At 54.4% G+C, this 23,064-nt stretch overlaps 10 protein-coding genes and 1 non-coding gene across 11 annotated transcripts; 5 read left to right on the forward strand and 6 right to left on the reverse strand.

Moving 5' to 3' along the window:
* Positions 1-25: 25 nt before the first annotated feature.
* On the forward strand, positions 26-99 carry PFLUO_LOCUS5285. The gene has a single exon. It is a non-coding gene; the product is annotated as a tRNA-Asn (tRNA).
* A 301-nt stretch (positions 100-400) lies between these two features.
* Positions 401-1,606, reverse strand: PFLUO_LOCUS5286 (Probable phosphoglycerate mutase pmu1; the record flags this gene model as incomplete). The annotated part of the gene is made up of 3 exons (XM_073782719.1): positions 401-1,126; positions 1,192-1,410; positions 1,469-1,606. 3 exons carry the CDS (start codon positions 1,604-1,606, stop codon positions 401-403), a joined length of 1,083 nt encoding a protein of 360 aa, XP_073639346.1.
* Positions 1,607-2,572: 966 nt separating this feature from the next.
* PFLUO_LOCUS5287 (uncharacterized protein) lies at positions 2,573-4,790 on the reverse strand (the record flags this gene model as incomplete). Its single annotated transcript, XM_073782720.1, has 2 exons — positions 2,573-4,399; positions 4,461-4,790. The coding sequence occupies 2 exons, from the start codon at positions 4,788-4,790 to the stop codon at positions 2,573-2,575; spliced, it is 2,157 nt and encodes a 718-aa protein (XP_073639347.1).
* Positions 4,791-8,100: 3,310 nt separating this feature from the next.
* PFLUO_LOCUS5288 (DL-glycerol-3-phosphatase) lies at positions 8,101-9,001 on the reverse strand (the record flags this gene model as incomplete). The annotated part of the gene is made up of 4 exons (XM_073782721.1): positions 8,101-8,582; positions 8,644-8,753; positions 8,818-8,839; positions 8,899-9,001. 4 exons carry the CDS (start codon positions 8,999-9,001, stop codon positions 8,101-8,103), a joined length of 717 nt encoding a protein of 238 aa, XP_073639348.1.
* Positions 9,002-9,336: 335 nt separating this feature from the next.
* Positions 9,337-11,073, forward strand: PFLUO_LOCUS5289 (nuclear GTP-binding protein nug1; the record flags this gene model as incomplete). Its single annotated transcript, XM_073782723.1, has 3 exons — positions 9,337-9,349; positions 9,411-9,505; positions 9,568-11,073. The coding sequence occupies 3 exons, from the start codon at positions 9,337-9,339 to the stop codon at positions 11,071-11,073; spliced, it is 1,614 nt and encodes a 537-aa protein (XP_073639349.1).
* A 330-nt stretch (positions 11,074-11,403) lies between these two features.
* PFLUO_LOCUS5290 (uncharacterized protein) lies at positions 11,404-12,475 on the forward strand (the record flags this gene model as incomplete). Its single annotated transcript, XM_073782724.1, has 3 exons — positions 11,404-11,550; positions 11,622-11,755; positions 11,899-12,475. 3 exons carry the CDS (start codon positions 11,404-11,406, stop codon positions 12,473-12,475), a joined length of 858 nt encoding a protein of 285 aa, XP_073639350.1.
* Positions 12,476-12,952: 477 nt separating this feature from the next.
* On the reverse strand, positions 12,953-14,705 carry PFLUO_LOCUS5291 (uncharacterized protein; the record flags this gene model as incomplete). The annotated part of the gene is made up of 3 exons (XM_073782725.1): positions 12,953-13,360; positions 13,423-14,339; positions 14,393-14,705. 3 exons carry the CDS (start codon positions 14,703-14,705, stop codon positions 12,953-12,955), a joined length of 1,638 nt encoding a protein of 545 aa, XP_073639351.1.
* A 1,016-nt stretch (positions 14,706-15,721) lies between these two features.
* On the forward strand, positions 15,722-18,972 carry PFLUO_LOCUS5292 (Mediator of RNA polymerase II transcription subunit 16; the record flags this gene model as incomplete). Its single annotated transcript, XM_073782726.1, has 10 exons — positions 15,722-15,864; positions 15,917-16,262; positions 16,316-16,559; positions 16,614-17,080; positions 17,128-17,347; positions 17,395-17,514; positions 17,567-17,677; positions 17,738-18,004; positions 18,060-18,191; positions 18,245-18,972. 10 exons carry the CDS (start codon positions 15,722-15,724, stop codon positions 18,970-18,972), a joined length of 2,778 nt encoding a protein of 925 aa, XP_073639352.1.
* A 457-nt stretch (positions 18,973-19,429) lies between these two features.
* Positions 19,430-20,046, reverse strand: PFLUO_LOCUS5293 (L29; the record flags this gene model as incomplete). Its single annotated transcript, XM_073782727.1, has 3 exons — positions 19,430-19,661; positions 19,842-19,981; positions 20,044-20,046. The coding sequence occupies 3 exons, from the start codon at positions 20,044-20,046 to the stop codon at positions 19,430-19,432; spliced, it is 375 nt and encodes a 124-aa protein (XP_073639353.1).
* Positions 20,047-20,278: 232 nt separating this feature from the next.
* On the forward strand, positions 20,279-21,068 carry PFLUO_LOCUS5294 (protein transport protein gos1; the record flags this gene model as incomplete). The annotated part of the gene is made up of 3 exons (XM_073782728.1): positions 20,279-20,344; positions 20,393-20,506; positions 20,565-21,068. 3 exons carry the CDS (start codon positions 20,279-20,281, stop codon positions 21,066-21,068), a joined length of 684 nt encoding a protein of 227 aa, XP_073639354.1.
* A 255-nt stretch (positions 21,069-21,323) lies between these two features.
* PFLUO_LOCUS5295 (Mitochondrial ATPase complex subunit atp10) lies at positions 21,324-22,447 on the reverse strand (the record flags this gene model as incomplete). The annotated part of the gene is made up of 2 exons (XM_073782729.1): positions 21,324-21,936; positions 22,038-22,447. 2 exons carry the CDS (start codon positions 22,445-22,447, stop codon positions 21,324-21,326), a joined length of 1,023 nt encoding a protein of 340 aa, XP_073639355.1.
* Positions 22,448-23,064: the final 617 nt, after the last annotated feature.

A 23,064-nucleotide genomic window follows, 5' to 3' on the forward strand; every position in this document is an offset into this window, starting at 1 on the left:
CCCCCCGAAACGCCACACAATGAACGTCTCCGTGGCGCAATTGGTTAGCGCGTCTGACTGTTAATCAGGAGGTTGGAAGTTCGAGCCTTCCCGGGGACGTGCTTTTCCACTTTCAGTGGAAGCAACTTAACTCATCTGTTTTTGATCTCACTGAAAAGGGAGGGAAGATTGTTAATTTTCTTTTTGATTCGGTGTTATTGGTTCCAAAGCTTAAGTTTATCTCTGGTTAACCTTAAATGTGGGTTGTATACTCCAGAAACGTCATTTTTTCATCAGGGGGAAAAAGAAAAACAACGATGATATATATTATGTATAGTATATCGGTCAATAAATCATTTGCCGTTTCAGGCATACAGCCACAATCTACTCATCAGCGCCTGGCCAGGAAATATGCAAAGACCTACAAATTCCAGACCAGCGGAATCGTCACAGGCGCCGCACTCGATGGACACACACAAGCGGATACCGACGTAACCGGCGGCGCCGTGCAGTGCGGACTAACAGTCCAAGAAAGCGACGACGAAGTAGGCGTAGCAGCCAGTTTCTCAGCACGAACAAGGACGGGAATCACAGCGCCGGTATTCAGACTGAAGGCACGGTGCCCCAGCACACGAAGGATAGAAGCAATCTCACCGGAGTGAGAGGTAACAGAGACAAAGGTGTTTTGCTTAGGATCGGTAGAAGAGAAGAACACCGATTCCAGAGCCTTTCTGCTCCGCGCGTCCTGGGCGGCGCTGGTCTCGGCCGTTACCCCGTTCCACAGCTCGTCTTTCTCTGTAAAGCCCCGCTCAATGGGCCAGGATGGGAATAGTTCGTGGATGTAGCTACGGCTGTGCCGGTGGTCACAGGTGTGGATGCTGATTCCCTCGCGGAAGAGTTCCTTGATCAGCGGTACGAAGGGCGTGCTTCCGTGGGGTAGTTTGAGGCCGGTAAATGTGTAGTTGGCCGTTTGGAGGGTGCGCTTGAGCGGGCTTACGTAGTAACTGTCGGGTGTGTGGATGTGCTGCTCGTTGATTTCCTTTTGCCAGAAGTTATGCGCGACTAGAGCTTGGCCCATGCCGGCGGTGGTGAGTGCCGCGTCGAACCAGGTGGCGGTACAGTTGCCATCTAGCTCGGCCCAGTAGCACTATGCAAGCCATGTCAGCGTTGCCATGCGGCTGTGGAGATTCGGAGAGCATGCAATTGACTTACATTCCATGCAGGGGTTCCGTAGTAGTCTTCCGCCGCATTATGCCATCCCTCTCCGTGGCGCCCAAGGAAGAGAACCTTATACTCAACGTCCTGAGAAGAGTCCTTATTGAGCGTGAGGACCTGGTGGTAGAAGCGCTCCCATTGAGTTTTAGTTTGAGGGCTGTTTATGTCTTTGTCCGCTGGATATGTCCGGTTAATGAGCCCAAAGTTCACGGCGGTCTACACCTCCCAAGATTAGCCACAAGCCCGTAAAACCAATAACCAGGGCAGTGCCTACATAGTCAAAGGTAGAGGCATCCGTTGAGCTCTCATCCTGCAGGAAATACTCTTTTACCGTCGTATAGTTGATGGAAGCGGCATGGGCTGACGCCGCAAGGCCCACCAGGGCGGGACCGAAGGTGGCTAAGAACCTCATCGGCGGGACGTGATCTGGTACCGGAGAAAGCGGGTTTCAGAGATTTTTGGACAGACTCCGTTCTGACAGTAGGGTTTCGCGCGGCGGAAATGAGTAGATCGGGTGTCGGCTTCATTCATGCCTGCATACCGTGAAGACGCAAGAAATTAGCCGACCAAGCATTCGGTCTCCACATGGAGTCGTGAACAGAAGGCCCAAGACCCTATGGTAACATACACGTGGGGGCCACTTGGCTGTTCTGGGCAAACGGTCGAAAATCCAGGCGCGACGCCGGATGGTCGCGTTCCCGTGACGAGGATGTTGCGGAGTTGCTGATCGTCATTTTAGCGGCACGGGGTCGGGGTTTCCACATGGATTCTTTGCTAACAGGGGAAAGTTTGAAGCGGAAGAATTTAAATCATCAGCCCCCTTTTGGTATGTAATTATTATTGAAATATGAGACCAGAAAATTTGTGTGCAACAAAAGTATAGATACGTGCCAAGGTTCTCCAGCCGTATGTATGAAACGCTGTCCAAAGCCAAATCCCATCCAAAAGCCGAACCGATTCCAAAGAATGAACTGTGAAGGAAAATAAAAAGTCTTGAGCAGCTTTTGCGTGCTCACCAGAATTAAAAGAGTAAGTCGTATATCGGACACCAAAAAAAAAAACATCCCAGGCCAATAAACATAATGCAAGAGAAGAAGGAATATGCTCCGAATATGTAAAGAAAACCGCGGTGAGACCACCCAAGTAGAGAAACAAGAAAGGAAAAATATATAGGAGACATATCAAAATCCACAAAGTTGGCGAATCCCGGCGTGGGGTCAAGAGTTGGAAGTGAGGCACCCGTAGGTGGGAAGAAAGGGCGCGAGGGAACGAAGAAAATGCATGGCAGTTCATCGCAAACAAAAAGAGCAAAAAAAAAAAAAAAAACAAATCGCAGCACATATCTCATACAGGATCCGTGGAGAGGATCGAGCGGCTCTCATGCAGGGTAGCTGTGGGGGGTCGCGTTGTTTGCAAACGTATAGGCTTTCGGTTTCTGAGCCCCGGGCAGCGGGTGGGCCATGTAGTGATGGGCATCCCGATGGTCCGGAAATTTATGATGCATCATGAACTCGGCCCGTTTCCTTTCCGTAGAGCCCGGCATATCAGCGTCTTCAACCGAGTAGATCAAAGACGGTGAGCCTGACACTGGCTCAATCCCAAACGCGTGGCCCGTGTGTTCAATCGCCGAGTCATACCCCATAGGCGAAACATGGCTCGACTGTGGTACTTGAAGACCAGCGGGAAATTCGGGAGAGGCGAGCGAAGGGGCATCCGTCCAGCTTCGTGCGGACATGGGGACCGGGTCACAGGCGATGGCGTATTCGGGGAAGTTAGCCACATGGGCCGGAGCAGACATCGGAGGCGCAATGTTTTGGTACTGGAAGTGCGAGTACAAATCCATCGGCGTAGTGGGAGGCGAGGCGATGTTCACTTGCATGGGCTGCGAGGTAGGGAAAAATTGCGTGGCTGAATGCGCCGACAAGCAGTAATTGCTCTCCGTGGGTGAGTTTGGCATGAAGTGCTGCAGGTCCTGCGGTGTCAAAGGGGTTGGAGGAGCCAAGGTAGTAGACGAGACCGACGGCCGCAGCATTTCCGCTTTGGAAGACTTCATGGTCCCGGACTCGGAGAAGGTCGAAAAGTTGAGAGGCGAACGTTGAGCAGCGGACACCTTCCTCACGCCGGCGTACCGAGAATTGAGACTCTGGGTCGACTTGGACTGCCGCATCGAGTGACCAGCGCCAGAGCTCAACTTGCGATTCGTTGGCGAGAGGGACGACATGGAGGTCGAGGGAGCCAGCGTGCGGGCCCCGGAAGTTCCAATAGCAGCAGGCCGTGGGCGCTTTCGCCGGGCAGCGAGGTCAAGTTCCTTGGCGGGTTCCCTCCACGACGCTCCTCCAGCCCGGGGCAGAGATTGCGACAACGCAGATTGACCAGGGGTACAGATGCCAATGCCCTCCAAAGAGTTTGATATCGCATCGGACTCACGCCGGGCGACGGAGAGATCAGGAGCCTGCATGGGCATAGAGTAAGTGCTGTAGGCAATCCCGATTTCGGATCCTGCGTTCGTGCCATCCCATTCCCCAGCCTGATGATAGTGAGCACCCGCAAACGCATCCTGGTTCTGATGCGAGCCGGATATGTCGTGCAACGGCTGACTGGTCGTTGTGAACGAAGTCGCCTCCGAGGTACTGTAGCCGATGGTTTCGTCGGGGCTGCTGGTCGCACCCCACGACGTAGGCTCCTCCTTCGCGTCCCAATCTGGGAAGGCAGCACTGAGAGCAGCGTGTCCGCTGTGAGCCTGGCCATGGCTACTGTTGGGGGCCTTGGGCGGTGCCATGGTGGTAGGAGACATGTCACTTTCCTCGTCCTCCGCCGACTCCTTCTTGGCGCGGGAGTCCTTGCCTCTGAATCGATCGCGGGCTGCAACGGCAGCATTGAGAGCCCTTTGCAGAGAAGCAAAAGTTGCCTCGCGGGCTGTTTCACTCTTTGTCTTGTGGTGCTTAGAGGCGGATTTGAGAGCCTTGGTAGGGCTCTTGGAAGGACCTTCGGAGGTGGACGCCTCCGGTGCCTTCTTGACAGGGGAAGCTTTCTCGGGCTCTTCCTTGGACTTGCTGCCCGACTGCCGAGACTCGGATAGCTGGTCCAAGGTCTCGGACTTTTGACGAGCAGCTTCCTCCGCTTCGGCCTTGGCTTTCTGCATCTTCTCAAACTCCTCTTGGCGTTTCTGCTGCTTGGCCTTTGCCCGTCGATTCTGGAACCAGTTCTATGAAATCGGAATTAGTTTATGATTTAGTCTTCAAAAATCAAGGCTCGGCGTAACTCACGGCCACGCGAGGCAGGCTCAAGTTCGTCTGAGCCGCCAATTGGCGCTTGACGTTGCTGCTCGGCTTGGGGTGGGCTTGGAACTGGGCCTCCAGCGTCTCGACCTGCTCTTTGGTCAAGCGAGGCCGGGACAGGTTCTCTGCGTATTCCTCGTAGTCCATGATCGGCTGGTGGTAGTAGTCCATCATGTCCATTGGCGGGTGCGGATACATATACCCGTCGATAGGGTGCATCATGGCGGGAGGCACCATGTTGGGATCGTACGCGATGGGCTGGTCCATCGGGATGCCCGCATGGCCGGCATAGTTCCACGAAGGGTGGATATAGCTCATGGCTAGGTGTGGGAGGGAGGGGGGAGTGGTGGAGCGATGAGAGAGTGAAGTGAGAGCTGCACGGGAACGTCGCAGCTTCGAGGGTCGAGGTCTATATCATCGAGGGGTGGTGATAGAAGTGATCGACCGGCTGGTGGCGATGGGGGAAGAGCAAAAGGACCCTCGGAGGCGGTTGGGAGTGCAAGAAAAAGAAATGAGTGAACGATGTCGCAGGCCTGGTGGGTACAGGAGAGAATGGAGGTTCAGGGAGGGGAAGGTATCAAAGGAGTGGACGTTCCAAATGAACAGGAACTAAACACAAAAAAGAAAAGAAAAGAAAGACAAGGAGCGTCAAGAAGGCAAATGGAAAAACAAAGGGTGTGTTGTGTGTGTTTCGGGGGAAAAGAGAGAAGAGAGGGCAGAGGATCGAGAGTCGACCGAGTGATTGGGGGGGTGGAAAGACGGGGACGGGCTGGCTGGTACGGGACGGTACCGGCACCAGGGGGGGGCGCGGGCTGATTGGGTGGCACTGGGCGGGTAATCTGGATGAAACCTGGTTGGGGCCAGATGTTTACCCTGGAGTGTAGGAACCAAGTAACGAACTATGCCTACCACTGCAGATACGCAGAGGGAGTATTTTTTTTTTCTGCAGGGAAAATGATGGCGGAATGGTATATTAATGATCTCCACCGGGGATTCTGTCGTCGGTACTGTATTTTCCACGGAGTACACAACACTGGCCGCCACCCCCTAGAGTGAAAAAGGTAAACAAACGAGATCCAGCCCGATGATCCCGCGGTCACAGAAATACAGGCCAGTTCCTGCATTAGCGCCATGTCTGAGCCCAGGAGTGTTACCACGGACAAGTCCCGTGTAATTATCAGCCCTGACGGAAGTGCTTTGCTAGATGCTAAGATAACCCGATCTCCAGAATGCTGGGTCAGGCGATCGCGATCCCCAAAAGATCCCAAATGGCACCAAAGGGATCGCCGAACGTAGTGACGATATCCGAGAGACCTTTCTGGGCCCCCCTCCCCGTGTCGGGCAGCGTGGCAGTCAGCCAAGACCGGCTAAACATCAATAGTGCACCGATCCTGTCGATCCCTGACCGGGGATCTGCCGAGCTTTTTTCTCTCAGAGTGACACAATCGCCTTCCCGGGTGGCCGGTTAGCCCTGGTTCGGACAGAGATCTCCATGCAAGTATATCACGAGGGTTACGCAGGGCGATCACCGTGATCGGGCGGTAGATGAGAGACTTGGAGCTACGTACTTTGCAAATCGTTGACAATCATGGGCGGTGGGGAGATTTGCTCACTCTCTCTGTGATTGACGCGTTGACAGTAAACGTCTCAGGGCCCAGTCGATCACGGGATCATCCCCTTCCCTGCCAAGGACAATGGATGAGGATCAGCCCAGAGGCCCTCCAACGCTCCAGTGAACCCCGATGACCTCGAGTTACACTTGCAGCGGGGATGATTGCGAACAGGGATGATCCCTCCTCGTCTTGCCCGGAGAAAGCATCCTAGAAACCCGCTCTCTCCAGACATCCCGGGCTTGTAATGGTCCATGATTCTCCCCTCCGTCTGAGAGATAAGCCATTGGCGCCTATCTAGAAAACCTTGTATCCGGTCCGCGGAAGCCATGGCGTGCCCAGCTGCCGTCCGCTCGCGTTTTCTTCACGTGCAGGAAAAAGAAGAAGCCTACGCAGGGGCGGCCAGATCGAGAATCTCCGAGCTGGTGCGCACACCCTCCGGATTGGTGGGCCCCCGATCTTAGGCCTCCTTCGTCCCATGGCCGGCCCCCATTTACTGGGATTGGCAGAAAACACCAGAACACAACATGACTCGGGCAGGCAGTTAAGATTCCCCCCGCTCTTGTCCACTGGCGTTGATCTGCGCAGCGCGTGAATCCCGCACGGATCGCTGACGCCCCATCTGACTATTGGGCATCTGGCGTGGACCGTTGTGTCGGGGAAGAATCTCAAATACCCAGAGCCCGGACGGACGGAACGAGACGAAAGATCCGGAGGAATTCGTTGGCGGACGCACTGATCGACCGGGACGGTGTGACAGCAGCCAGCACCCACTCGAGCCAACACAATACAGAGCTAGGTCGGGGACTACTGAACCGAGGATCTTCGGATCAGGACGCCCATCCCTGGGTCCTGTACATCCGACTCTTGAGATCCCCGCTTCGTGCATCCTGCTTGGGGCCTCTCGTTGCCCGAGGCCTAGAGTTCCAGCCTGGGCTCGTATCGTAAGGGACCTCTCCTGCAAGTGCTGGACCTCGGGGCGTCTCGGTGACAATAGTGTGTCCGTCAAGCAGGCAGGAGGAGGGTCCGATCTCCAATGTGACATGTCTGATCGACCCGATGCCTCCGATCCCTTGTGTGGCTTACCTGGATCAGGAAAAAGAAATTACCAAAAACAATCTGTGGCGGTGCGCAAATCCTCATCTGTCACGCCCGTATCTGATGGATGCACGTATTTGTCACAGTGGATGTGTGTGATGATCCCAGGGATTCGTTCAGCCACAGACGCCCACCGGACTTCCGGCTCAGATTTCATGGTCCGGATCGGGATCCTGGAAGTACGTGATAGTCGTTCATCACATCTCTATCGGTGCATTGTACACGAATCATCCCGTACAATATACAGTACATTCTGTCCTGTGAGGACGCAGGATGCCAGCTCGAGGCAAGTGCTATTGTGATAGTCAGGAGCGTATGCATTGGTGTACAGAAACAGCAGCAGGAGCAGCACCTCGACCCGTGCGCCGCATGCAACCTGACCTCTCTCATTTTCCCCTTGCATCCACGTTTTGCAAAAAAAAAAAAACCTGGAAATCATATTCGGGTACCAAAGGTACATACATGCAGTACAAAGAAACAGCATTTTCTTCCATTTCAAGCTCTGCATGACAATGCTTATTGTTGCCCGGGCAAAAACCGCTTCGATGCATCTGGTGACTGGTGTTGTACATGAACTCCGGTTCCCAGGGCAGCTGAAGCGCCACTCACGTAGAGGGTCGGAGGAGGCACCCGCCGCGGAAGGTTCAGCCTCGTTGGCGGTCCAGACAAAGAAATTAAACCTTGACCGGGAGCTGTGGTCACACATCACTCTGCAGACAATCTTGAGTCAGGTAGATGGCAGGGGAGAGTTTTAGAGATAGGCGCCGTGCAAAAGACAATTATCCATAGCGTTTCAATGTAGGTAGTCTAGATAATCCGAAATATATACAGTGCACATGAACCATCTGAAACACCGGGGTCCCCTCTATGATCATAATTTCCAGTCCAGTGCATTCACCTGCAGTGGTGCACACTTGAAACTACTGATAGGCATTCTTGATCTCAAGCTGGACGCGCCCATCCTCGACGCTCTTGACGGAAATGCTGCGCAGGTCCTCGACGATCCAGTCGGCACCGGCAGCCTGGAGTTGCTCCAGTGAGTGGGTCGTAGTGAGCGCAATGACCTGGAACCCAGCTGCTTTGCCGGCTTTGATCCCTGAAGGGGCATCCTCCAGCACCACAATCGACGAAGAGTGTTCGAGGCCCAGCTTCTTCCGGCCTAGCAGGTAGCAGCGCGGGTCTGGCTTGCCCAGCTCCACGTCCTCCGCCACCACCAGCATCTTGGGATGTGTCAAGCCGAGCACTTCCAGCCAGCCGTCAATCAGCGCGCGCGTGCCGGACGTCACAACGCCCCAGCGGGCGCCTGAGCTCTCCAGTGCGTCGAGGAGATCCCGGCCACCGGGGATCTCACGGGCGTCGGAGCCGTATTCTTTTGGGATTCGGCCTTCAATAAAGTTCACATCTGGGTGGAAGGGGCCATGTTAGACATATTGCAGCGAGATATATCATAGTAGTGTACTCACACTCCCAATTGGCCTTGCTGGGGTCGTATAGTTGCATGGTGTCGATGCTTCGTCGGCCATGCGAGGTGGCTAGGATGGCCTCTGGATCGACACCCAGCTCACTAGCAAGTCTGATTGAGATAAACAGTGAGAAAGGCTGCAATATCGGGATTGGCATCGTTGGGACACACTTACAGGTGCCAATGTTTGACAATTGCTGTTCGAACCATGGCAATCAGCTCTTGATTCAATTGCGGCTGTGGGAGAGGTACGCACCGTCGGTTGAGTCTACAATCGTTCCATCAAAGTCGGAGAGCACACCGTCAAACGAGTGCACCTGCGGCGGCGCGGAGAAAGTGCCTGTGGCGGAAGGAGACATGGCGGGGGCGGGGTGAAGGGAGATGCGCTGCGGGCGAAGTGATATTTTCAGAGGGTGGGGGGGGTATGTGTAGAATGAGAATCAATGTCGTAAATGAATGAATATATATGTACCTCGGTAGGTAGAGACCGAACACAAATCCAGGCAAGAAATCAAAGAAAGAGGAAAGAGCGAAAGAACATTGAAGTAATTGTCGGACTGACCCGAATCAAGTAGATCACCCGACTGGAGATCGGCGAAACCATTGTTCCGCTTATCGCACTTTTTTTTGCCCGATTTTGTTGCTTTCTGGTCTTGGCTTCACCTTTGTGTTTTCACATCAAGAGAGTGCCACCATGGTCAAGATAGGTATGCTTTTTTGGTTGTCTACCATGCGATTGAACATGGAGAAACTAACCCAGACCAACAGGCAAGCACTCCAAGCGGACGCCCGTCCGGTTACGGCACAAGATTCAGAAGTCGTCGGTGGCCAAGCAGAAGAAAGAGCGGAAGCTGGCTAAGAAGGTATTTATTCTCACTGCCGTTGGCCTGTTATCGCAGATTCTGACTGCCATCCCCTGTCATAGAACCCCGAATGGCGGTCCAAGATCAAGAAGGACCCTGGCATTCCCAACCTCTTCCCATTCAAGGACAAGCTTCTGCATGAGATCGAAGAGAAGAAACGCCTGAAGACAGAGGAACAGCAGCGGATTCGGGAGGAGGCCCGCGCTCGTCGCAACCAGACCCAGCCAGACGCAAATGGCAACCAGGCAGTGGACCTGATGGCCGAGGACGACGAATTTGTCGACGACATGGATGCAGACGACTCGAATCCGATGGCTGCCCTCCTTGCCTCGGCACGGGCCCGGGCTACCGAGTATGATGACGAGAATGAGGATGAGGAGGAGTATGAAGGCATAGATGAAGACGAGGAGGACGAAGATGCAATGGACGAAGACGACGAGGAGGGTGGCGCGGCGCTGTCCGCCCCCGACCTGGTTTCTGCGGAGTCGTTCACCAAGGAGGGATCCCGGCGTGCGTTCGACAAGGTGTTCAAGCAGGTCGTCGACTCTGCTGACGTCGTATTGTACGTGCTCGACGCCCGCGACCCCGAGGGCACCCGGTCGAAGGAGGTGGAGCGCGAGATCATGGCCGCGGATGGCGGATCCAAGCGTTTGATCCTCATCCTGAACAAGATCGATCTGGTTCCGCCACCCGTGCTGAAAGGATGGCTGCTGCACCTGCGGCGATCGTTCCCCACGCTTCCGCTGAAGGCATCCAACGGCTCCGCCAACGCACACAGTTTCGACCACAAGCAATTAACGGTCAAGGGCACCTCCGAGACGCTCTTCCGGGCGCTCAAGACCTACGCCCACAGCAAGCAGCTCAAGCGGTCCATCTCCGTCGGCATCATCGGGTACCCGAATGTCGGCAAGTCGTCCGTGATCAACGCGCTCACTGCACGTCTCAACAAGGGCTCGAGCAACGCCTGCCCGACTGGTGCTGAGGCCGGCGTGACCACCAGCCTGCGCTCCGTCAAGCTCGACAATAAGCTCAAGCTGATCGACTCGCCGGGAATTGTGTTCCCCAGCGCTGGCGATAAAGCCAGCAAGAAGTCCAAGAAGCAAGACGAGCAAGCACGCCTTGTGCTCCTCAATGCCATTCCGCCCAAGCAGATCGAAGACCCGATTCCAGCCGTCAATCTTCTGATCAAGCGCTTGTCTTCGTCAGAGAACCTGATCGCCAAGATGCTCGAGGTGTATGGCATCCCGCCTCTCTTCCCGTCCAATGGTGACAAGACCACCGACTTCCTGATTCAGGTGGCTCGCAAGCGCGGGCGTCTGGGGAAGGGTGGTGTTCCCAATGTCGAGAGTGCAGCCATGACTGTCATCAACGACTGGCGGGATGGCCGCATCCAGGGCTGGGCCAATGCCCCCGTGCTCCCGGTGGTCTCCTCAAGTGATGCCGCTGCGGTGACTAACGCTGAACCGGGCGTGGATACCGTGCAAGTGGTCAACGAGTGGGCCAAGGAGTTCCAGATCGAGGGACTTTGGGGTAATGGCGCAGGCGAGGACGAAGAGATGGCCGAGTAGACCTGTCATTGTTCTTGATTTACGGATACCAAAAGTAGGCGTTGCAAAAATCCAGCATTTATTATCATTGAATCCTGCAGACATAAATAAAAGGCGTTGTTGAATATAGTCTACTCCATAGTTACTGCGTGGGCCATAGTATGTCGTACTCGCTCCACTGATTCTCTCTCCGCCCGCCCTCGCGTCGCGTTCCTCTTCATCCTTCACTCCCTCCCACCACCACCCTGCTGAGTACAAACCCCATTCTTGCGACCTCTCCTCTGGGATCCCGCGGATGCGATTGACATAGGAGCCCACTCCATCAACTCACCACTCGGAAAGACCGCCAAAATGCCACCGCGCAAATCCACCTCGTCCGTCACACCCGCCGACCCGGACGAGTCGACGCAGTTGTCCCCAACCCAGCAGCCCGAAAAGAACATCACGGCAACGGAGCAGCAGCTCAAGGCGCGTGCGGAGCTGGGTGTCAGCGTTGAGGTACGACATTCGCTTCTCACTTACTCACACCACCTTCGTCGAGGGATATCACTAACTCCGCTCGTTTCCAGGACTACCTCCTGCCGCGCTCGCTGACGATACGACTGGCGAAAGCAGTCCTGCCTCCGAATACGACTATCCAGAAAGATGCCGTGCTGGCTATTCAGAAGGCAGCGACGGTGTTTGTGTCGTATCTCTCGTCTCAGTAAGGACCACCTTTTTCCCATCATTCTTTACTCTCGCTCCTTATCCCGGAAGACCACTCTTGTCTTGCAGTACCCTTCCCTCGAATGAATTGCTTCTTTAAACATCTTCTACGTGAAGAAAACTGGCTAACACAAAGAACAGTGCCAACGAATCTACCCTCAAACGCACCGTCGCACCGGCGGACGTGCTAGCCGCGCTCTCGGAGCTAGAATTCGACGCCTTCCGTCCGCGCCTCGAGCAGGAACTCGAAGCGTACATGCAGAGCAAAGCCGACAAGCGGAAGCCGAAGAAAGGCGAGGGAGAAGAAGGGGCGGCCGATGGCGCGGCTGCGACTTCGACCGAGACTGGCGGTGCGGGAGCTGCGCCTGTTGGGGATGATGGAGACGTAGAGATGGGGGATAATCCTGCTAAGCGGGTGAAGAGGGATGAAGAAGGTGGTGTTGCAGGGCAGGGTGTTGTTGATGAGGATGAGACGCAGGATGAGGAATTAGAGGAGGATGAGGAGGATGAGGAAGAGGAAGAGGAGGAACAAGAGGATGAGGACGAGGATGAAGGGGAGGAGCGGGCTGAGGGGCGTGGACATGAGAATGATATTGACCACGTCGAGGATCTAGATCGGGATCCGCGCCAGCGTGGGATGATGGATCCTGATGCTGATGAGACGGATGAGGATGACGGGCCGGCGAGCCAGTTGCGCGATAATATGGGATTGGGATAATGGTGCCTGTCTGGCTGGTTTGGATGATTGATTGGATTGCCGTTGCTGTATAATATACCTCACCTCATTCACGAATGGATTCATGTTGCACTTGCACTACATTTGACATGATATACGAGACGAGGCTAGTCCCCAGAAATTTTGAGTAACCAAAGACGTATATTAAAGGATACTGTCATAGATGCAGATGCTCCATAGGGCCATTCCCACGCCGTGAGAAATTTAAAGAAACACAAAAGACTCCCCGAAACCCCTGACCTGACAAAGACAAACGCCATCCCATGCAATAGAACAACCGTGGTCTATCGTTGGTATCTTTCAAACCAGTGACTGCGACATTCCCATAGAAGAAAGAAACACAACCCGACAGAAAAGAAAGGAAGAAACGCCATCCTGGCTTTGGAAGAGCCACTATGCATGCCATGATAATAAGCCACTTGACAGAAAAATGAACAAGAATCAAGAACATGTTGCTGCCTACAACACTTCGGATGGAGTTGTGTCGGGCGTGATAATAGCCGGCTTTGAGACCAGACCAGGAAACATAAGGCCATTCATGCGCGCTGCACCAACCGGGACAGGGTGCATGGGTTTGCCGTCGATCTTGAGCTTGCTGGTAGTGCCCGTGGTCTTGGAAGACTTGCTGACCTTGGTGAAGGACGTGATCTTGGCCGAGGTGGCCGCCTTGGTCGTCTTGGGGACCGCTTTGGATACCTTGGAGGCCTGCGGTTTCCGAGCGGGTTTCTTGGAGGCGGCCGCAGTAGTAGCGGCCTTCTTGCGACCACCCTTGGCGGGGCCGGTGGTCCGGTTGGCCTTGAGGACATCGTTGAGGTTGCGGCCGCGGCTGGCTGGGTTCACCAGGTTGCCGTAGGCTTCTCGTCGTTGCTGGACGAGGGTGTGAATAGACCGGTGTCGGCACGCGGCTGCTTAGTGGGTGTCCTGCCGACGACCACGGAGACCGCATTGCGAGCCTTGTGAACCTCGACGTCGGACGACGAGCACTCCTCGTGCAGGCGACGCTTGGCAGGAATGATGGGCTCGGGTGAGGACTCGAGGCATGGGGTTGAGTCGTCCCACTGTTTCAGATTGACCATACTGGCCACCTGGTCACAGGATCCCTGAACGATGAGGTCGAAGCAATTCTCGAATTCCTTGCCGTTGGGCGGTTCGTTGTTGATCCACATGGTGACGCCGTCCTTGCGACTGCGGATAACGGTGCACAAGCTCTTGACCAGTCGGCGCACTCCGGGAATCTTCAAGCTGGTGCCAGCGACAATTAACACGCGGGGACGCGACTTGATATCCGCGTTCATGACCGATGTGATGGCTTCCTCGTCCGGGTTGTGTTCGTTGTACAAGACAATGCGGGGCCGCATGCGTCCAACTCCATGGCTGCGCTGGCCGGTTTTTTCACGGAAATCATTTTTCACCGAGCACTCGGAGCAAGCGGGCGCATCTGGTTGGTTGAACTTGTCGCGGTCAAAGTCGCACAGGTAGCGACATTTCTGGCATACCATCTTCTCGAGGCTGCCGTGCAACTGGATGGTGACGGGCCAGCGGCCCTTGACGTTCAACGGGACCTCGGTGGCCAGCGGCGGCATCGAGGTCTCGATCCCATCAATGTTCTGGGTGTACAGGCGCTTCAGACGCGACTCTTGGCCGAGTCGGGCCAGCATGTGGTGGAACGCGGTCGGGTCGGTCTTTTCAGCATCCTCGGACAGCGACCGTACCATTTCGTGGAAGGACGCGGTCAAAGCGTCATCCTGGTAGACGGCCGCATCGAAAAGAAGCTTACCCGAGGCCTTGAGGTTGTGCTTTTGTTGTAATGATTTGAACAGCCCATCGGTGGAGCGGAAATCCGGGACTGGAACGGGGTTGTGAGCGGGAGCGACGGGGAACGCGAAACGAAAAACTTACTACCCGCCGAGGTGGAGATACCGGCGCCTGCAATGGCAACAATGTCCTTTTGGTGGCGGAGGGTCTTGACCAGCAGGTTTAGTTGGTCGTATTGATCCTCATCACCATTGGCCTGGGACAGGTTGAGATACTGCGTGGTGCGTTCCCGGGGCAAGGGGTTCTTGCGACGCCTCTTCTTGGCCGGGCGAGGGTCTTGGCCACGCGAAGCAGGATCATCCCCTTCCTGGGATGACGGAGTCAAGTACCGCTCTGAGGGGGGCGGCGACGAGGGCACGGAGCTCAGGTCGGAGATGTCGGAGAGATCAAACTCCATGGTGTGTAGTTGGGAAGAATGGTGGATGAGATGGTCATAGAATTGAGCACCAGGACGTGTGGTCCGGCAGGGGTGAAACACGTCGCGCCCGTTTTCTCTTACGGAAGCTCACAGTCGGGAGACAAGAGCCAGAAGAATCATGAAGGAAAAACAAGTACCAAAAGCCCCAACGACCCGAGCATGCACGAGGAAAGAAAGAGAGAGGCGGGATGGTGGGTTGTTGTAGAAGGGAGAAAGGAAGAAGGAGAGTTGCAGGAGAGACGATGAGGTCAGCGAGCTTATAGGGAAGGGAAAAACGGGTCTGATGGGTCGGGGCTTTTGTTTTGATGGGAGCACGGGTAGAGAGCCAGAGGGCTGTTTCGGGGTTGGTTAGTGGGCAGAAAAGCGATCGGCCGGAATGTGGATGTTGTGTTGTGTTGTGTTGTTGCGCCCGAGAAAATAGTTCATGAATCACGAAAGGATAGTGGGAAGTAACGCTGCCGGAATGGACTGGCGGGAAGGTGGACGAGGGTGGACGAGGGTGGATGGAGGGATGTATCCGTCCCTGCATCTGTTTATGATTTCCATTCGCTTCATCTAATAGCGAATTGTGTTTTCCTGCTCCCGTGCACGCTTATCTCGTTTGCACTTTTAGTGTAGTTCTCTTGACACCGCGGATAAGTGGGTCTGATGCTGCTCTGTGATTGACTCTGCTTGGTTGGCAGGACTACGTCGCGTCACATGACCATGGCTGACTCAGCATCTCCCGTCTGATGGTGAGCGGATGGGTGTCGCAAAGGGTCGGGAAAGGATCGGATCCAGGAGAGTAAGGAGGAACGTGCATGGTTGAAGGGAAAATAGAGCTCCATCCATTCTAGCCACGCCGCCGACATCGCCAGATCGGGCCAGACTGGGCCAGACCGCCTTTACTCGGATCATCCACACCCCGGGATATCAACATCTGAACGGTGTTGCCATGCTGGGCTGCCATTGTGCCCCTGCATGATTCTATTAGTCAATAACTGTCGCCCACCAGCATGCCGTTGATCATGGAGGACGGCATCAATGTGGACGACCTCTTCGGCGAACCCAACTCCCTCGCGCTGGGTCTGCCGCCGGCGCCCTCGACCAAGGGGCTTGCCCAATGTCTCGATGAGATGCGCCTGCTGGGCTGCTGCGAGTAAGTGATGCCCCATGTGCAATGATTGCCCACCACGCTGACCCCAGACCAGGAAGATTGCCTGGTCGCGGCTGGGGTGCATTGCGTGCATCTCCGCCGACGGGCTACGAGTCAACGTACGCCATCTGCAATGTCTTTCGTCGGACGGGAAATGGGTGCTCGGGGACGAGTCACCGCTAGGCCCCGTCACCGAGGCGCATGGCAGCAATCCGCTGGTCCATCTGTCCTGGAACGAGACCGGCTCGGAATTGGCCGCCGTGGACTGCTCCGGGCGGATATCGATCTACTCCATCTCAATTGCACTCAACAGCATCACGGGGCTGCGCCAGGCATCCTTTGATTCCAGCGACGACAGCAATCAGATCGTCGGGATGATGTGGCTCAACAGCCAGCGATCCGTAAGTGCTTTGCAGAGTTGCTGCAACGGAGGAGCTAACGGCGCAAATGTCAGATCCATGCATTCCACCAGGCGGCCAAAGTCAACGGCCGCTGGGCTTATTCGCCCTTTCGCCGACGGCCACTGGGCCCTTTTCATCCAGCGAACAAAGGCGGCCTGCTCTGTGTGACCAGGGCTGGCCAGATCAAACTGATCTATCAAAACCCAGACAGCAAGTGGGCTGAATTGCCGGCCGAGCTGAAGAACACCGGTTATTCCGACAGGCTGTTGACTCATGCGGCCATGGCTGCTACGCAGTGTAAGCTCTATAGAAAAAAATCCGTCATGGGTCATTGCTAACAACTCCACACAGCCGGTATTCTTCTTGCAACATATTCTGCATGCCAGAAGATTTGCGTATATCGGGTGAACATTGTCTGGACGCCGGCACAGTGGGACCCGACTCAAGCAAAACAGCCAAATCAGTTCCCCATCCCGGCTTTTCGGTTTCTTCATTGCAAAGTTGAAACGCCTGGTAATGACCTCAGCGTCATCCGCAGCCCGGACGAGCATGTGGACCAACCATTGCCACCTTCCAACTCGTTGTACTCGTTAACGAGACTGGACATCATGCCCGGACAGATTGACAGTCCGGCAGGATCCACAGCGAGCCCATGGATTTTTGCCGTATTCTCAAAACCCATCCATGCTGCTCCCGAATATCCAGATCAACAGGGCCCAGCGAGTGTGATTGTTCGATGGCACCTAGAGTCGGTATCTCAAACCCTTCATTCGAAATTTGATGAAGTTATGTCCAAGAATAATAATATGCAAGCAAAGGTACGGAATGTTCTGTGGGTAAGAGGACGACTGCTAATTGTAATTAGACTAAAATGGAGCTGCATCGACTTGAGGATATCTCCACTGACAAATACATTGTTTCAGTCGATGTGATCGAGCACGGCACCGTTCTCGCTGTCACTCACGATGACAGTTCAATCACATTCTATGATACGAGAACGATGGCCGTCTTCAACGGACTGGATGATGCCAACACGGTGACCTGCTTGGCCCAGGCAGGCTTTCAGTATCCGATAGAGACACCAGGTGAGTATTCTTTCCATCCGAACTCTTCACATGGCTGATCCGTCCAGGCCTTTATACATGCTTCTCTCCGAATGCCTGTTTATGTGTTTCGCTGGACAGCGAGGGGCAAATTCAGCTTAGGGCCATGGAGCACTCATTCGGTTCGACAGGAGGTCTCTACGATGAGAGTATGTACTGGTGACCGAGTATATAATTGACAACTCAAACTGACGCTCGCAGGCAAATTCTCCGCAGCTATCGCCGCACTGACCTTGGCATTCAGCCGTGGGTGTGGAAGTGACGTGAACACCGATGATATTCTCATGGTAGCTTTACGACAGCTCTCGCCAGGTGGGTTACCGGCAAATCACGTTTTTTTTAAAATTCAAGCCAGCTAACCAATTACTGTAGAGGCCCAGACAACGTTCATCGGCGAAGTATATCGTGCACTGCCGGTCAACTGCAACTTCACCACCGAGCAAGAAAAGCTCATGAGTCACCCTTATATCCCCCGTTGTCTCAGCTTGCAAGCGGCTTTGGGATTCGTGGGCAGACTTCACCGGCGCCCACTTGCCTCTGCCGTGCCGTGGGCGATACTTCAGCTTCGTCATGCTTCCGTCCTATTTGCGTACTTCTTCCAGTACAACAAAGGCGGGCAGAGCGAGGCCCATGATCCAGGTAGGCTTTGATTTATCATTCAGCCGAATTTACTACTGACAATATGCCCCTTAAGATGTCCTTCGCATGGTTCTCGGCAACACCAAGTGGTCCTTGGATTTTCTCCACTACCTCCTGAACGAGATATTCGATCTAGCCGATGACTTTGAGGGAGTTTTCAATGACCAAGAAGCATTCGCACAGAAGCGTAGTCACCCCCGCCCCAACCAGTTTGTATACCCAAAACTGACAGATGATTAGTGAAAACCAGCAACTCCCTCCCCCTCTTCATTCTACTCTCCAGCATGTCCCGCGCCTTCCTCCGCTTCATCTGCCGAGGCCTCCGCGGCGTCCACGCAGGCTTCACAAACGCCAACCCGGCCGCCCTTGTGGGCGACTCACGAATCTACTACACCGAAATCTGCCAAACCCTCGAAGCCTCGCCGGTCCGAATAGACGTGTACGAGAAATTTTTGGCGGGCATCGACTCCGCCGTGAAACACGCCTATCAAGGTGCAGGCTTCGGAGACGCCGAGCGGCCGGGCCCAGAAAAAGAACTACTTGTCAACGCGCGTATCCCGCCCGTCCTCGTTGCAGCCGTGGCAACCCTCCTACGGCAGACGGTGCCGACTCTCAAGGGAGAAATCAACCGCATGGCCATCTTCCTGCGTGATTACAGCTGGCTTGGATTCGGGACCGATCCGCGCACAATGGAGTATCGGAAACGACACGATCTGGATATCCTGAAGAAGTTCCCGCTGCGACCTCCTTTGCCGGTTGGTGGTGGTGGCCGTGCAGCTCAGCCCGTTAAGCGGAGGCGCTGCGTGCGCTGCTGTGAGGTCTCGGGGGATACGACGCTGCCGCGCTCATTGTTGTCGTTTAAAATGATTGCTAAACTGGGGCTCTTGCGTTCTTGCTTGTGTGGTGGGATGTGGACGCTGGAGACAGTGCCTGCCAGTGATGCTGCCTCTACGCAGTCGGGAAAGTAGTGTATATTCTAGTTAGGCATGGCAATGTCAGTATGTTGGTGAATATCTTTGTGCAATCAGGTGGAAGGCAGTGTCGTCTGTCCGATATATATAATTGACCAGCTACGTCTACAAATCTACATGGAAATGATCCTCTCCCGACAACAGCCCTGCAGGACCCATGCAGGGATATATATCCGAACAAGGAAAACCCCGTACGGCAGAAAGAAGTAAAGACGCAAAATATGTCATGTCATGTCAAGAGTCGATTTGCATCCGTCTAAGATACACAATCAAAAATCCATTTTTCAGGTCCACACGTCACACCCAGGCACGGGGTGTGATAGCATCTTCCCGCTAAAACTCCAGATCCAAACAAGTTCTTCGCTTAAGCCTATCATTCAATTCATCGTTAGCGTCGCTGTCGACCTAGGCAATAGGCAAGAGGCCAGGTGCCACTGGATAAACAAGAGTAATTTCATACCTTGACGGCGTACTTCCGCTGGGGGAAGTGGATCTGGCGCTTGCGCTGCTTCTCGATGGTACGGGTGGCCTCGTGCTTGGTGAGACGGCGGCGCAGATCACGGGTGAGCTTGGGGCGGAGGTCGAGCGGGAGGTACTTCTTGTTCTTGTAGAACAGACGCAGCTGGGCGCGCTGGTTGGCGTTGATGACGGTCAGGACGCGGGCGATCGACTTGCGGACATCGGAGCTGAATTGGAAATGAGTTAGTATGCGTTTGATGATGGTTGTGATGTGTTTTGCGTCGAGGGAAGAATTTTCGTTGGTGCCCGGGTGTGTGTCCGCCTCTTTTTGTATTATGGACCAAAAATCCCATCCGACCCTCTCGGCTGAACGACAACACAGAAATTGCTCGGAATCGAATACGTACATCCGCATAGTCTTCGACGAGGCGCCGCTGGCAATCTTCTGGACGCGGAGCTGAGCGAGCTCAGTGCGCAACTCCTCGAGCTGCTTGGAGAGCTCGTCCTTGTTCTTCCCCCAGAGCTGACCGGCCTTGACCTTGGACGACTAGAAAGAATATCCGTCAGTTGCTGTCTCGCTGGACATATTGCTGTTGGGTATAAACATACCATGGTGGGCGGCTTGAGACGTGTGGTTGTCGGTGAGAATTGAAGATTGGCTGTCTGCGGGCAAAATGTCTGGTTGTGGGACTAGGGCTAAGCGAGTGTGCTTACGTGGTGCGGTCACATGATACCTTTCTTCATGCCATCAAATCCAGGCAGCATGGAGACTTCCCTCTTGGGTTAGCGTATTCTTGACCTTACGTATCATCCAGGGAGTTGGTCGGTCTCTAAACACTCACTCATGGCTTCCACCACGGGCACCGGATGGGCCCAGCTGCGGCAACAAGCTCGCTCGCTCGAGACTCAAGTATGTCTGAGTCTTTGACCAAGGAGACACACACTTACATCTCCGCAGACAGATACCCTCTTCCACACATACTCGCAGTATGCAGCGCTCACCAAGCCACCACCCACTGCCTCCGAAGAGGAACTCCGCACGGAGTCACAGCTGAAAGATATCCTCGAACGAGTTTGTTCCACCACAACTACAACAGACCGACCATCCCTCAAACTAACCCCCGTCCCAGCGTGAATCCCTCATCACCCAACTATCCCGCCTCCTCGACTCCGAAGCGACCCTCACCTCCTCCGCTCTGAAACAGAACAACCTCGTCCGCCATCGCGAAGTCCTCCACGACCACCGCCGCGAACTGCAGCGCCTAACAGCCGCGATCGCTGAGTCGCGCGACCGCGCCAACCTGCTTTCTAATGTCCGCTCCGACATCGACGCCTACCACGCCTCGAACCCCGGCCAAGCCGAGGCAGACTACATGCTCGAGGAGCGGGGGCGGGTCGACAACAGCCACAACATGATGGATGGCGTGCTGAGCCAGGCGTATGCGATCAATGAGAACTTTGGTATTCAGCGGGAGACTCTCACGTCAGTCAATCGGAGGATTGTTGGCGCGGCCAGCCATGTCCCCGGGGTGAATTATTTGATTGGGAAGATTGGGAATAAGAAGAGGCGCGATGCTATTATTCTGGGGTGCTTTATCGGGTTCTGCTTTTTGATGCTGCTGTTCTTCCGATAGGGTTGGATGCTCTCTATGTTCGCTTGCTGCTGCTCTGTCTCTGCCTTCTATTGCCCCTGTCTAGCGGTCCATGGTTCTTTCTGTTCAGGCGTTTCGGATTGGGCATATCTTTTTCTTCTATTGGAGAATTTCTCTTTTTGCGGAGCGATGATGATCATACCACGGGATCAGTGTCTTTCTATCATACACAGTCTCTATTATATGTACAAATCGAATGGAGAGGAAAATCACATCTCACACACAACCTTGGCTCTTTTATTGGGCAGCATTTTGCTTTTCGGCAATCAGCTTCAGCAGACCGGCATTCAGCGCAGCCATCTCCGTCTCCTCAGCCGGCCCACTGCCCGCCCAGCGGATGCGACACTCCGCGTCCACCAGGTAGACGTAGCCGACCTTGGAGTTCATCATCCCAATCGCCTCCTTCAGCACCTCGGTTACCCCCTTCTGCACCAGGAAGTACCGTTCATGCTGGTGCGCAGGCAACTTCTGGCGCATCCGCCACATGAACCGTTTCACCAGCCACGCCCGCATGCGATTTTCTTCTAGATTGATATCCACTTTCTGCGCGATCTGTCCGCTCTTCGCGAGCGCCTCTGCTAATATCGGGTTCTGCTTCGGCCCCGTAAACGTCGCAACTTGGTTCTCGGCCCAGAGACTGGAGAATAGGGTGACGATGGAGATCTTGCCGCGTAGGACGGAGGTGGTGTTCTGTGGTTCTTTTGGGGACGCGAGTGTCGTGCCGTACATGTTGGGGAAGTATAGGGCCTTGTCGCCTCGGAAGAGCCGCGGGTTCGATACGAAGGTCTTGCCCTGGGCGTGGCGCAGGTTGGACCATTCTCGGAAATATGGCTTTGCGACTTGTCTCGTCCTAGAGAAGGGGAAAAAAACCAGAGATGTTAGCTTCTTGTGTCCACAGCAATGCTCCTTGAGCAACAATCAAATTAAGGAGATAGAAAAGTTGATCCGTACAGTTCCTTGCGGCGCTCAATATGCCGGTCATAGTTGACAAAGTCATCCCGCCGCTGCCGTATGGAGCGCGAGTCAATCCCGGTATTTTCTCCTTCTTCTGGGGGTGCTGCACAGCCAATCGGTCGGTCGAGGGTCGGCAGAATGAAGTCCGCATCGCCCGGCTGCGCAGACTGGTCCCGCGAGGGATTCTGCTGGAATCGGAAACCCGAGGGCTTTCTTGCTCCGGGCGATGTGCGGAGCGGCTGGGTTGGAGGTTTGCTCTCGGTGCCGCTCAGTTTCTTGCTGCTGTTCTGTGTGGCATAGTAGCGCAGGGCGGAGGGAGTTGCGCTGAGACGGAATTGACAGCCCAGACAGCGGCCTGTCCGGAGGAGAAGAGAGGCCTCTAGATGGTGTATGGAGGGTTTCCACATACTGGTCAATCATCAATTGCTGAGAAGAACGAGGAAAACACCAACGCGGGAGTTCAATCATGCGGAGAATCACATGACCTCCATTCGCCCAATACACACTGCTAATAATAGATGGTGATAGTAATTGACATTACTTTCCGTTATCTAGTATTCCTCCCCTAGAGATAAGTGCGAGAAAGTGTACGGAGTAATGGGCATACAGTTGGGCTCATGATGGAAGCGAAAGTGTACTCGATTCATGAACCATGCCGATTTTTTTTTTCTTTATTCATTTTTTGAAAAGAACACCAAAAGTACCTTTACCCCCCGGAGGCGGCTGGTCTGAGATCACAGATTAATGGCTCTATTTAATGGGAAAGGTGACAACTGTCAATGATCTGATTCGACATCTACCATACATTCGATAGGATAGACCAGACGAACATTTTCCGCTCTATCTCACCTTTCCCGTCGACTTCACGGGTGACTATTATAGTACGGTCCCGATTATTATTTGGTTGATTCGCTTGTAGATATTTGGATCGGGATCGGAGAAAGCGTACTTACACTCGTGCGTTGTGCTGGTCGTATCGGTTATTGTTTCAGGTAAATGCTCAGGAACCTCAAGCCCCGACAGA

Source organism: Penicillium psychrofluorescens (genome assembly GCF_964197705.1).
Source record: "Penicillium psychrofluorescens genome assembly, chromosome: 3".
Taxonomy (NCBI): domain Eukaryota; kingdom Fungi; phylum Ascomycota; class Eurotiomycetes; order Eurotiales; family Aspergillaceae; genus Penicillium; species Penicillium psychrofluorescens.